We start from the raw sequence: 12,358 nt of genomic DNA, 5'->3' as shown, positions 1-12,358 counted from the left end.
ATTAAAGAAGTCATAACATTTCCACTATTAAAGACATATTTCACCCAAAAAGAAAGTGAAAATACTGTCATTTATTCACCCTCTTGTCATATGACCCATATGACTTATACTTTCATGGATGCTGTTTTTTGTTTCATAAAGATAAATGGCAAAAAAAACACACACACACAAAAAAAAACGAGGATGAATAAATAATGAGAATTTTCATTTTTGTGTGAGCTATCCCTTTAATGCCTGATGTTTATAGAATAGAGTTTACTTGAGACAAGTGTACTTGAGAAGAAAGAAATGTATTATTATATTATATTATATTATATTATATTATATTATATTATATTATATTATATTATATTATATTATATTATATTATATTATATTATATTATATTATTTTATATTATATTATGCTGTTTCACATTTATCTTGTTTTAAGAATGTTTACAGATAAAAAAAAAAACAATCAAGAAAATAATTTTATAACGTCAGGATGCTTTTAACGTTCTCACATGAAAAATTGCTCTCTAGACTTCACAAATTACTTTCTCTTGTCCAGTCACCCCAATGATGAGAAAGAGGGCCTTTTCCATCGGAACCACTCTGTCAACAGCCTGGGCAGCTTCCGTCACAACCACAATCACGTTCACGACACCAGCTTACCTCTGGTGTCCCAGGACCACGAGGAGATGCATGACAGCAAAGCGGCAGAACATGACAAAGAGGTGTTTGTGGCATTGTTTGTGAGTTGCTTGCTTCCATTTGTGTGCATGTCGTAGTGAGCATCCAGGCTTCCAGAAAATTGCTACCAAATTTATTGGCCCAATAATTTAATAAAAAAGTGATGTGTTTACCTGGAGGACACCATCTTTGACCTTCATATGGTAGTGCTTGGTCTATTCAGTATGCATTGCTCTGAAGGCCTACACCCAAGCGAGGTAATGTACATATTTTGTTGGTTAGAACCAGATCTACTGAGAAAAAATTCCTTAAACTAGCCTACGGTGGTTTGCCGGTCTTAGTTGACCACAAATCTGACCAGGCTGGTTTGTTTTAATCGTTTTAGACATGTTTGGATACTTGTCAGCTGGTTAGGCTGGGTTGACCAACAAAACTAAATCAATCTAAACATCAGCTTGAGAAACCGGCTAAACTAGCTTCAACCAACTCTGCAGAAAGAATGGGAACATCCATAATTTCCAAAACTCTACTCATTACGTCATTTCTTTATTTAATATTTAGACTTATTCAATTATGCTTTCAGCTACCAATAAAAGTGTAGCACTACATTACTCTGTGTAAATGCACTCCAGAGAATCACACAGATTTTTAACCAAAATCAGTGCAGAACACTGAAAAAAAATATTTTCTTACTCAGTATATTCGTCTTGTTTTCCAGTACAAATATTTAAACATTCTTGAATGAAAAGTCTCGTTTTATGACACTGGGGTGAAATCTTTTTATCTTTTTTATAAAATGAGAATTTTCATTGTCAGATATTTGATTGTTTTAGACAAAAACTTGATAAACTTGATAAATCTTGATAAATTTTTCAGAAAACAATAAATAATATATGAAGTAATTCTGCTTCTTAAGTAAATGTATCTTAATGGAACAATATCTATGTTTCCACCCAGCTGTTTTAATGTGCATTTTCATCATTCGCATAGAAAAAACGCTGGATGGAAATGCCAAAATGCTCACACATTCTAAAAATGTGCATAAAAAACACATTTACTGAATAAATTTCTCTATGCACATCAAAAAAGTCATGTGACTTTGCGATGGGACTGCATAATTGGACCAACCAGTGGACCGATCTCATTGCACAGCATCTGAAATGCTGTCTTGGTCGTTCTGATATGCCTGAGCAAAGTCTGTCATCAAAGTGGTTCGGTATATTTACCTGCCAGAACTGTCTTATACGACTGCGTTATCAAACAGCAGGCATCCACCTCTGAAAGCAAGATAACTTAAAGATAAATTAAAGTAATTTATTATACTGTATACTAAATTATAATATACAGAGGCTTCTCCTACTGCAGGAACTTCCATTTTTCTTAGTGATATTTAGCGACAGTTTATCATGAAGTGACAATTTTGTTCTCTTCGACTCACTGGATGGAAACTGTGCTTTATTTGCAAATGTTTTATGCGATGTTCCAATTTTGCAGTTAAATTTGCAAATGGAAACATAGCTATTGTTTAGTTATTTGTACTGGAAAACAAGACTAAATACTAAGCAAGAATATATATATTTGCAGTGAGAATGCATCTGCACACTCGGTCTGGGTCTGGTTAGCAGCACTGCTAATGCTTGGATCATGTAAGTTGTTCTGCCACATGTGCAGGATTAAGCGTAATAGTGAGTTTACAGGTGCTTCAAGTTAAACTCTTGATACATTAGCTGTGAAACTATGAATGTTCCCCATGGCTAAAAATGTTGGCACATTCGAAACAGCCCATATAAAAAGTAAAGACGTATTGTGTTAAATTGATTTGAAGTGATTTACCATTTGCCTTTCCACTTTGTCACCTGGATCTGTAGGTTTAGATTTGTGCTCGGTGATGCAAAACAGGCACAATGGTTCATTAAAATTCACCCTGTCACCCGAACACATGAACGAAATGGAACAATAAACAATCAGAGTGAGAGCAGCTATGCATGCGCTATCTGCCAAAGCTTGAGGCTGATGTGTGGCGTTCAAATGGCACTAACTATTTTCTTCTGTCAACAAAAGAAAAACCTCCACCCTGTCTCAGCTGAGGGACATGCTGCCGCCAGATCTATGAAACTTTTGGCAAAGATTCCCAAGGATGCCGAGGCCACAGTGGTCTTAGTGGGTAAGCTAAGGAGCGTTTCGTTCCAGCGTTTGTTGTTTTCAGGTCCAGAGATGATGTTGAGTCATCGCACCAGAGTTTTCCAATAATGCCTCAGTCAGCTAAGCGAAGATTAATGCTTTCTGTTGTGTTTGATTTCTGTCTCTGGATCTCTGTTTGTGTGGTTTTTGATTTTAACCGCAATATATGTGTTTATAGGGTGTGTGGAGTTCCTAGAGAAGCCCGCGATGGCCTTTGTCCGGCTGAACGAGGCTGTCCTTCTGGAGTCCGTTCTGGAAGTCCCTGTCCCAGTTCGGTTCATCTTTGTGCTGCTGGGCCCAACGCAGACCAACATGGACTATCATGAGATTGGGCGCTCCTTCTCTACCCTAATGTCTGATAAGGTTCATCTTCCGAATCATACAATATGAATTATGGTTTGATAAGAAATATCTGAATTTTTAGTTGTTTTAACTTATTTTAATGCTTGCTTTGTCTTATTTTAAATATTTAAAATCCTACTAGACCACAGCCCCCTGGTTGAGAACGACTGCATAGTGCCATAAAAATTGCATTTTTTTTTTTATGATTCTTGGGTCAGTTCAGTTCAGATACATTTCTGGCTAGATTTTTGCCTAAGGAAACTAGGGTATCAATGCCTTCATGTCTTGAGAGGGCTTAAACAGTTTCATGGCATACAAATTAATGGCCTAAAATGGCATACAAATGCCTTGGCCTAAAATTACGCTTCTGGTTTACTCATACTCCCTAAGTAAGTCAAAATATACCCCATTTGTCAAGTTTCACCTTATTACTTGGCTGCCATTTTAAATTTAATGTTTTTTGGTACTTCTGCTGCAAATTTTGTCCAATCTTCTCCAAAATTGGGTAAGATAATATTCGGATCAAACCACACAAAAATCCCTGAATCAATTATTTCCCATTCTCCAATAAATCTCTAATAAATTTTATGGCAAAGCCTTCAAACAGAAGATGTGCTTATATTTCACCATTACTTTGGCAAACTGAAACAAAACTTTATAGGTATCATTGGCATCATGTCCTAAGAGTGCTTAATCAGATTTATGGCATAGAAATCAAATCATAACTTCAGAATGCCTTGACCCAAAATTCTGATTCTGGTTAACTCATATTCCTCCATTCTGTTATATGACACCCCATTTGTCAAGTTTTAAATTATGACCCGTCTGCCATATTGAGTTTTATTGAAAACTGTTGTTTGTTGTATATTTTTGAGAAGATTGGACAGAATTGGTTCAGATGATCTTTAGACCAAGCCTCACCAAAATAACCATAGAGATGTTTGATTTTCAACCCTTTCTACAGTAAATCGCAAACAAATGCAACAACAACGCCAATACATTTTTTTTTTTTACATAAAACTTTGCATGACTGTGTCATTGAGACCATGGCCTGATGAGAAGTTTCAGGACTGCAACCGACTTGTCAAAAGTTGCTCGTAACTTTTAAACCACTAAGTTTCACTGTTTTTCATGACCTTCCACAGAACTTCCACGAGGTAGCATACTTTGCTGATGACCGCCAGGACCTGCTTAATGGAATCAATGAGTTCTTAGACTGCAGTATTGTAATTCCACCATCGGACGTCGAGGGAAAAGACCTGCTGAAGACTGTGGCCTCCTTCCAGAAACAGATGCTACGCAAACGCAAAGAGAGGGAGTACAAAAAATGCGGCAGTACTGTTTCAGGAGCTGAGCTGGAGACCAAAGGTGAAATACCTATTACATTTGAGATTCACATTTTCCAGTTTGTCTGTTCTGTTAATGTTGACCTGTACTCTTTGTGTTATAGACGCGAGTACGGATGAACAGGAGGAGGAAGATCAGTTTGATGTTGACCCTCTCAAGCGCTCTGGCATTCCCTTTGGAGGTGTGATCCATGATATTCGCCGCCGTTATCCACGCTACCTAAGCGACCTGAAGGACGCCATGGACACACAATGTTTTGCTGCTGTCATTTTCATTTATTTTGCTGCTCTTTCACCCACTATCACCTTTGGAGGTTTATTAGGCAAGTGAGACAGTGACGCTCTCGTCCCTCGACTCACCTTCTATCTTTGATTGTGGAGTCTGTATAATATAGAAGCCCATTCCACCACATAAGAAAAAAAAAACACGCTTTGATAAATCATAATGATGACATGAAAAAGTCATGAATATGAGATATGAGTGTCATAGTTTTGACTTTTATATCATAAATATGACTTGTGTCATATATATGACTTTTTATCTCATAACTGACTTTTTGTAACTTTGTTTTATAAATATGACATAGTGTGTCGTAATTCTGACATTTTGTCATAATTATGAGATAAAAAATCATGAGCTTGTAAGTCAGCAATTACTTTTTTTCTCATAATTCTGACTTCATCTCAGTTATGATTAGCATCTCATAATTTTGACCTTTTTATATTATAATTTCATCATAATTTACTTTTTATGTTATAATGACTCTCTTCATTTTGATTTGTCAATTTCCATTTTTTATTTCATAACTATGACTTTTTATGTCATAATTTCAATTTTTAATCTCAGAATTATGACGTAATGAATAAAGAAAATCAGCTATTTATGTCATAATTACGATTTATCAGAGCATGATTTCTTTTTCTAGTGTGGTGGTATTGAGTTTCCATATAGTATGATTTGATACTTTATATTCTCATTTATTTAGGTGAGAAGACACAAGGCATGATGGGAGTCTCTGAGCTCATCATCTCCACGGCGACAGTGGGTGTGCTGTTCTCACTGCTAGCTGGACAGCCCTTGCTCATAATTGGTTTCTCTGGACCACTTTTGGTCTTTGAGGAGGCTTTTTATAAGGTACTTTTTTGTCTTTATGGTTCAAACATTATGAGAAAAAGGAGGATGTTTCATTTCATTAACATTGGTCTGCCTTTCTATCTTCCTGTTTCTCTCTTTTTCTTCTGCTATCTTTCCTATCGCTCTTTCTTTGTTCTTCCTCATTATCAGTTCTGCCAGGCGCAGGGCTTCGAATATCTCACAGGCCGAGTGTGGATCGGGTTCTGGCTCATCTTCATTGTCCTGGTGATTGTGGCAGCTGAGGGGAGCTTCCTCGTGCGCTACATCTCCCCTTTCACCCAAGAGATCTTTGCGTTTCTCATCTCTCTCATTTTCATCTTTGAAACCTTCTCTAAGCTAATTAAGGTACAGATTTAACGCTACCAATACCAACATGTGCAAAGCCATCGTAGGTGTGCTTCAGATGTTTAGACTGTTTTAAAAGGAAGGTGTCTTCTTTTTGCCAAATTCAAGGGCATCTTTGCATGTGCTTAGAAGGCAATCCCATAATACTCTGCAACAAAACATCTTCCAAGGAGAATAAGTGAAATGTTGATTATGAATACAAACTGATGATCAGATAGTGTCAATAAAAATAGTTAGTGCGGTGCCTTATAGCTTAGCAACATGTTAATGGCAAACAATCTTTTTAATCACGAATCAAGTCTCCCATGCTGCTCTTATAGGGTTCACATGTTGTATGATGCACAGAATTTAGCACCGGGACTGAAATTAACTTAGGATGCTACCTATGTAAGGTGGTAGACAGCAAGTAACAAAGTTATTGAATGCTATTGGTAGTTTGCTGTTACTGTAAGGTGTGAAGAAACCTGTTCATTTATTTACATTTATTCATTTATCAGATGCTAGAATCCAAATGAGGGTTAAATAAATAAATGTGTTATATTCCCTCAGGTGTTTCAAGAGCACCCTCTGATGAAGAGCTACCCTACAGCTCCTGTAATATCTGTCTTCAAAACCATAGACAAAGGTGTGATTGGGGAACCCATCCGCAACCAGCCAAACACAGCCCTGCTATCCTTAGTACTCATGATAGGAACCTTTTTTGTGGCCTTCTTTCTGCGAAAATTTCGTAACAGCAGATTCCTTGGTGGAAAGGTAAATATAAAGCAAAATATAATTGGTAAAAGGAATATACAGTATTTATCTGAAGCAAATCAATCAAGAGAAGCAAGCTAATTTTTCATCATTATACTGTATGTCTTGTGTCTTCTATCTATCTATCTATCTATCTATCTATCTATCTATCTATCTATCTATCTATCTATCTATCTATCTATCTATCTATCTATCTATCTATCTATCTATCTATCTATCTATCTATCTATCATCTATCACTTTGCTTTTCAAATAAATGAATTTCATTTTAATGATGTTTTTTCTGGAAAGCAACAAAAATGCTGATTGCAAACATGATTTTTTCCAGTTATGATTCCTTATGAGCAAACATTTTGCGCTGACTAAAAAAGTTTGCCATCCTTTGTTTGTGTGTGTGTGTTTGTGTTTGTGTATCATCTGTCATCATCAAAGGCCAGACGAATCATTGGTGATTTCGGGATTCCTATCTCCATACTGATCTCCGTGCTGGTGGACTGCACCATCCCTGATACATACACACAGGTAACCACACTCTTAAACTCTCACGTGCACTATATATTACTTGCAAAGAAACTCTTCTCCCATGCAACGTACTCTTCTTATTAAGTACTGGCCTGTAATTGGAGCCAGGTTTCTTCCGAGTCTGTATTACAGCGTGGTTGGTTTGGCAGAGCGCTGTAACCAATGAAGCCTGGGATCTCTGGGATACGAGCGCTTGTGTTTTTGTGGTTGCAGAAGCTGAACGTCCCCTCTGGTTTCTCGGTCACATCTCCGGACAAACGGAGCTGGTTTATCAGTCCATTTGGAGATAAACAGCCTTTTCCAGTTTGGATGATGGGGGCCTCAGTGATCCCGGCCCTGCTTGTTTTTATCCTCATATTCATGGAGACTCAAATCACCACGTGAGTAAGCTAACATTGTATTGTACAGTCCTTTGCAACACATCTTGAGATGTTAAATTTAACCTCAGATGGAAATGCAATCATATTTGTGGCTCATTGTATTAATTCCAACAATTTCATCCTGTCTGCAGCTTGATAGTGAGCAAGAAGGAGAGGCGTTTGATCAAGGGTTCTGGCTTTCATCTGGACCTGCTTCTGATAGTGACTTTGGGAGCTATCTGCCCACTCTTTGGCCTGCCCTGGCTGACTGCCGCCACTGTGCGCTCGGTGACTCACGTGAATGCTCTGACAGTCATGAGCAAAGCCACTGCCCCTGGAGAGAAGCCCATGATCCAAGAAGTTAAAGAGCAGAGGGTGACAGGGATGTGTGTGGCTATCCTAGTGGGTAAGAAACACTAAAAATAAAATACATAACAGATATTGATAGATTACTGACTCTAAATTCTATGGAGCCCCGAAAGGGACCTTTGCAAAAATAAAAAAGTACAGACTTTCATGTGCTCACGAGAAACGTATCTCATGCTCACGAGAAAGTCTGTATATATATATTTTTTTGCAAAGGTCCCCTTAGGGGCTCCGTAAAATTCCGATTGGATGAGCATCTCATTATCACACATGTGACCACACATTCTATATAAACTACTGTTCAAAAGTTTGTGTTTTTGAAAATAAGTCTCTTTTGCTCCCCATGGCTGCAGTTATTTAATCAAAAATACAGCAATATCAGTAATGCTGTGAAATATCATTCAAATTTTAATGTGTTGCTTGTTTAAAACATTAAAAAATTATAATTTATTCTTATGATGCAAAGCTGAATTTTCAGCATCATTACACCAGTCTTCAGTATCACATGATCCTTCAGAAATCATCATTATGACTATAGCCATGTTATTGATGACTGTGAAATATTTCATCAGTACATTAATTCCCCTACATATTAGGTTGAAGAAGTGATAAATGCAATAAAATAATAAAATAACACCAAATGGTAAGTTTAAGTAATTAACTACCTGCTGGAGGCTAGTGCTGTATCGTGAATTACTCCGCTTCGCGTCGTGCCTAACAACGCCCTTCAGCCGTGACTTATTCCCGATACAGCACAGCCTCTCGTTCCTTATTGCCTACTTATATGACATCCCAACAGCCAAAAGGAAGAAGTCAGAGCTTGCAGTTGCAATTATAAGTTTTTACTACTTCAAAACGAGTGAAAATGAACACCAGAAATGCGCCAAGATGCTGTGTTGATTGGCAACCATGAACATCCTGAATCCTTTAGAATAATGAACTGTTTCTCAGTAGAAGAATAGTTTAATCTGATTATCAATATATTAAACTGAAATATGTATTGAACTCTGGTGTCCTTTATCATATTGTTATCAATCCTATCTCTTCTGTGCAGGGTTGTCGATAGTGATGACAGATGTGCTGCGTCATATTCCTCTGGCTGTGCTGTTTGGGATATTTCTGTACATGGGCATCACTTCTCTTACTGGTATCCAGCTTTATGAGCGAATCACCCTCATGGTCACGCCTGCTAAACATCACCCTGACCACATCTATGTCACCAAGGTAATCAGTTCTTCCCAAGAGTTTGAGCTGGTGGTGATGTTATTTACAAATGCAATGATGATCATCTGTGTTTGTGTTTGATTTTGGTATATGCTACAAGTTTGTACTAAATTGACATCTGGATTCTGTTTGAAAGTTTTTTAAGCACCCACAAGGTGGCGCACAAATCCCCATTGCATTTTGCACTTTTTCACAGAACCCCCAAAATTAAAATGACAAACAGCTTTTAATAAATATAAACACTGTATGTAGTTTACATGCACAGTAAGGGTCCAAAAGTCTGAGACCACATTGGAAATCTAGGCTTGAAAATCAATTTGTTTTATTTAAAAACTATTTCTGTTGCTGAAATGAAATGAGCAAATTTGTGTCTGACAATATAATTAATGCAAAAATATGATCTATTTAAAAATGTAAAATAGAAGCATTTTCACTAGAGTTTTAAGACCTTGTTGTAATTCTAGGCGTAACTTGTTTGACATTCAGGTGAAGACTTGGCGTATGAACATGTTCACCATCATTCAGTTGTTGTGTATCGTCCTGCTGTGGGTGGTGAAGTCGACCATAGTCTCTCTGGCCTTTCCCTTCATCCTAATCATGACCGTACCTCTGCGTAGACTCATCCTGACCAGGATCTTTGAGGAGAGAGAGCTTGCAGCGGTGAGTCCGCTAATTCATGTTGTATTCATGTTTGTCCATGCTCTCCTTTACACCTGATGATCCGATCAAAACCTGGTTTTGATTTCATTTTAACACATTTTTTGTTCTTGCAGTTGGATGCTGATGAGGATTCGCCCAATTTTGATGAAGATGGACGCGATGAGTACAACGAGATCCACATGCTTGTCTAGATGCAGGTCACATGACTCACCTCGTCACTGACCGATCGATCGCAGGTCTATGCATAATGGGAAAGGTGTACGGAATCTGAAGAACTCTGATGTACTGCCGTCTTTCAGAATTATTTCATGTGTACTTTGAAATCATATTTTGGATACTTACTATTATTTATCTTTTTTCTCTTTGTTTTTTTTTTTTCCTCCCAAAAACGTGGCCTACATGTTTGACTGCTGCTGCCCAGTGACCTTTGAATATAACATAATATATAGATATGGCCCGTGCACCTTAGACCTCCCAAAGTGCAATGATGGTGAGACAAATCCAATAAGTTGCGCCTGTAGATCTTTGTTGCCTTGTACTGTACTGTAGGCATTGACCACAGGGTCTGAATATTACAGTAGCATGACCTCTCAGTGCCCTTTAGAGTGGTCAATCCCTTTGCTGTGCAGTCCCGTTGCTTGAAAACAGTAGTGCAGTCCCTTTAGACGTACTTTATGCAGTAGTGAGATTACTTTGATTGATGTATGCAGTAGTTACAATACGTGTAAAGGTGCTATATGGAATAGCATGCAGAAAATGTCCCTGCTTCCTGACAGATATCACTCTCAGCCTGTCAGTCATTTTGAATGAAGTCGCTTTTTGGAGTTAGCGAAACGAACCTTGGAACGTGATTTCCCTTCCAAACAGATTCACTGCTAAAAGTTTATTTTATTTTATTTTATTTACAAGAGATTAATTATCTCTCAGAACATGATTTCCCCTCCAAACAGATTCACTGCTAAAAGTGTATTTTATTTGATTTTATATTGTATTATTTATTTATGCTATTTTTATTTATTTATTTGTCTTGGAGTTTCCCAGAGTGACTGATAAGTTTATTTTTCTTTGAGCAACTCAGCTTTATTTTGCTATATATAAATCTAGCATTTAGAATTTATAGGCTTTATTGCCCAAATCTGTTATTATTATAAATATTAGTTCATTCAAGTCCGTGTGTTTTCAATATAGATCTTTTCAGAGAACTAATTCCATTCCTAATGCTGTTATACTGCAGTGTATTCGGGAACAGTTCAGCTGAAATAGGTTAAAGCCATAGAAACCTGGATTTCGTTGATTGCATAAATGCTAACTTTTTGAATCAATACGATTCCAAAGGCTGTCAACTGCCAGTGTGTATGGATGCACTTATTGCTACAGTTTAGACTGGAGGCTTTGATGAAACGTACTGCCAAATTGTTAGTTAGGGTCATAGGATAAGGTCAGAGGATAGCTACAATGTGCATGACCTTTTAAAATCCTTGTTAAGCCAACAAATCCATGTTTCCCTTGCCTTGATATAAAGCCTTTAAAGGTGATGTGTGTATTTTCTGTGTTAAAATACTTTCTCCCAACCTAACTTAATATGCAGCAACATATTGAAAACATTGCTCTGTTTGTTTGAGCATCCCAACCAGCCCGACGCAATCATCCAACGAGTTTAGTTCAGTGCGGGACAAGCAGTTTGACGTTCGAGTCACCTGTTTGCAGTTCCATTTGGATTTTTTTTTTTTTTTAAACCTTTACATCTTCATCTCTTTCTTTGTGTTTTGATAAAGAAATTTCCTCTGATCAAAACAGTCTCATACATAAGGCTCAGACGGACCTGAAAACAGGAAGAATCGTTCCATTACAGTCATGTTTTGAGTTCGGACAATTGCCTTTAGAGAAAGCCGCCCTTTTGGACTGTAAATAGCGTGCCGTCCATGCGTGTATTGAATTTGTTTGTGCGTAATACAGACTTCTTGGTCTTGTCACGGTACACTAGCTCATTTCATCACAAACACATATTCCACATGTGTTTCTTTTTGCTCGTCGTTTCCCCAGTTTTTTAGTGTGAAAACAAGGGGAAATTGTGCAATATAGGAATATCTGTCATGCAGTGCTATGCTTCTCTGAATAGATGTTTAGTTTCTTGGAAAGCACAAAGCTAAGTGCTGCTTTCGAGCCTGAGAGCGGTAAGGGGAGATCTGTGGTTGCGAATGGCAGGTCTTTGAAGCACTTAATACGAAGCCACACATCTGAGGTGTTTTGCCGTGTGTTCTTAGTTGAGCCATCGGATAGCTCTGTCCGGAAGCCAAAAGGGTAAACTGACGGTAAAATGTTGGTTTTCATTTTTTTGCCCTTAGCATTTATTAGGGATGTAGCTGAGTGATGAAATCTGATGAGGACAAGCCAGCTGTAATTGCTTGAGAATCGGATTCCCAGTGTGTGAAGCCTTTGGCAGGCTCATTG

The 12,358-nt window shown here is 37.7% G+C and overlaps 1 protein-coding gene across 2 annotated transcripts in view; it reads left to right on the top strand.

Annotated features, from left to right (window-relative positions):
- Nucleotides 1-10,775, top strand: part of slc4a3 (solute carrier family 4 member 3) — a 74,270-nt gene extending 63,495 nt beyond the window's left edge. The window contains exons 10-23 of one of the 2 annotated variants that reach the window (XM_079882296.1): nucleotides 553-718; nucleotides 2,736-2,838; nucleotides 3,034-3,218; nucleotides 4,343-4,565; nucleotides 4,648-4,866; nucleotides 5,530-5,678; nucleotides 5,829-6,023; nucleotides 6,573-6,776; nucleotides 7,209-7,298; nucleotides 7,512-7,678; nucleotides 7,810-8,063; nucleotides 9,078-9,247; nucleotides 9,734-9,907; nucleotides 10,021-10,775. In XM_079882296.1, coding sequence (XP_079738422.1) covers nucleotides 553-718; nucleotides 2,736-2,838; nucleotides 3,034-3,218; nucleotides 4,343-4,565; nucleotides 4,648-4,866; nucleotides 5,530-5,678; nucleotides 5,829-6,023; nucleotides 6,573-6,776; nucleotides 7,209-7,298; nucleotides 7,512-7,678; nucleotides 7,810-8,063; nucleotides 9,078-9,247; nucleotides 9,734-9,907; nucleotides 10,021-10,098 — 2,377 coding nt within the window. In that variant the 3' untranslated portion in view covers nucleotides 10,099-10,775. Of the gene's footprint in view, nucleotides 1-552; nucleotides 737-2,735; nucleotides 2,839-3,033; nucleotides 3,219-4,342; nucleotides 4,566-4,647; nucleotides 4,867-5,529; nucleotides 5,679-5,828; nucleotides 6,024-6,572; nucleotides 6,777-7,208; nucleotides 7,299-7,511; nucleotides 7,679-7,809; nucleotides 8,064-9,077; nucleotides 9,248-9,733; nucleotides 9,908-10,020 lie in introns of both variants that reach the window. The other variant, XM_079882295.1, reaches the window with a different exon arrangement.
- Nucleotides 10,776-12,358: the final 1,583 nt, after the last annotated feature.

The sequence above is a fragment of the Squalius cephalus genome, assembly GCF_949319135.1.
Source record: "Squalius cephalus genome assembly, chromosome: 9".
Taxonomy (NCBI): domain Eukaryota; kingdom Metazoa; phylum Chordata; class Actinopteri; order Cypriniformes; family Leuciscidae; genus Squalius; species Squalius cephalus.
This window is presented reverse-complemented; position numbering and strand designations above follow the sequence as displayed.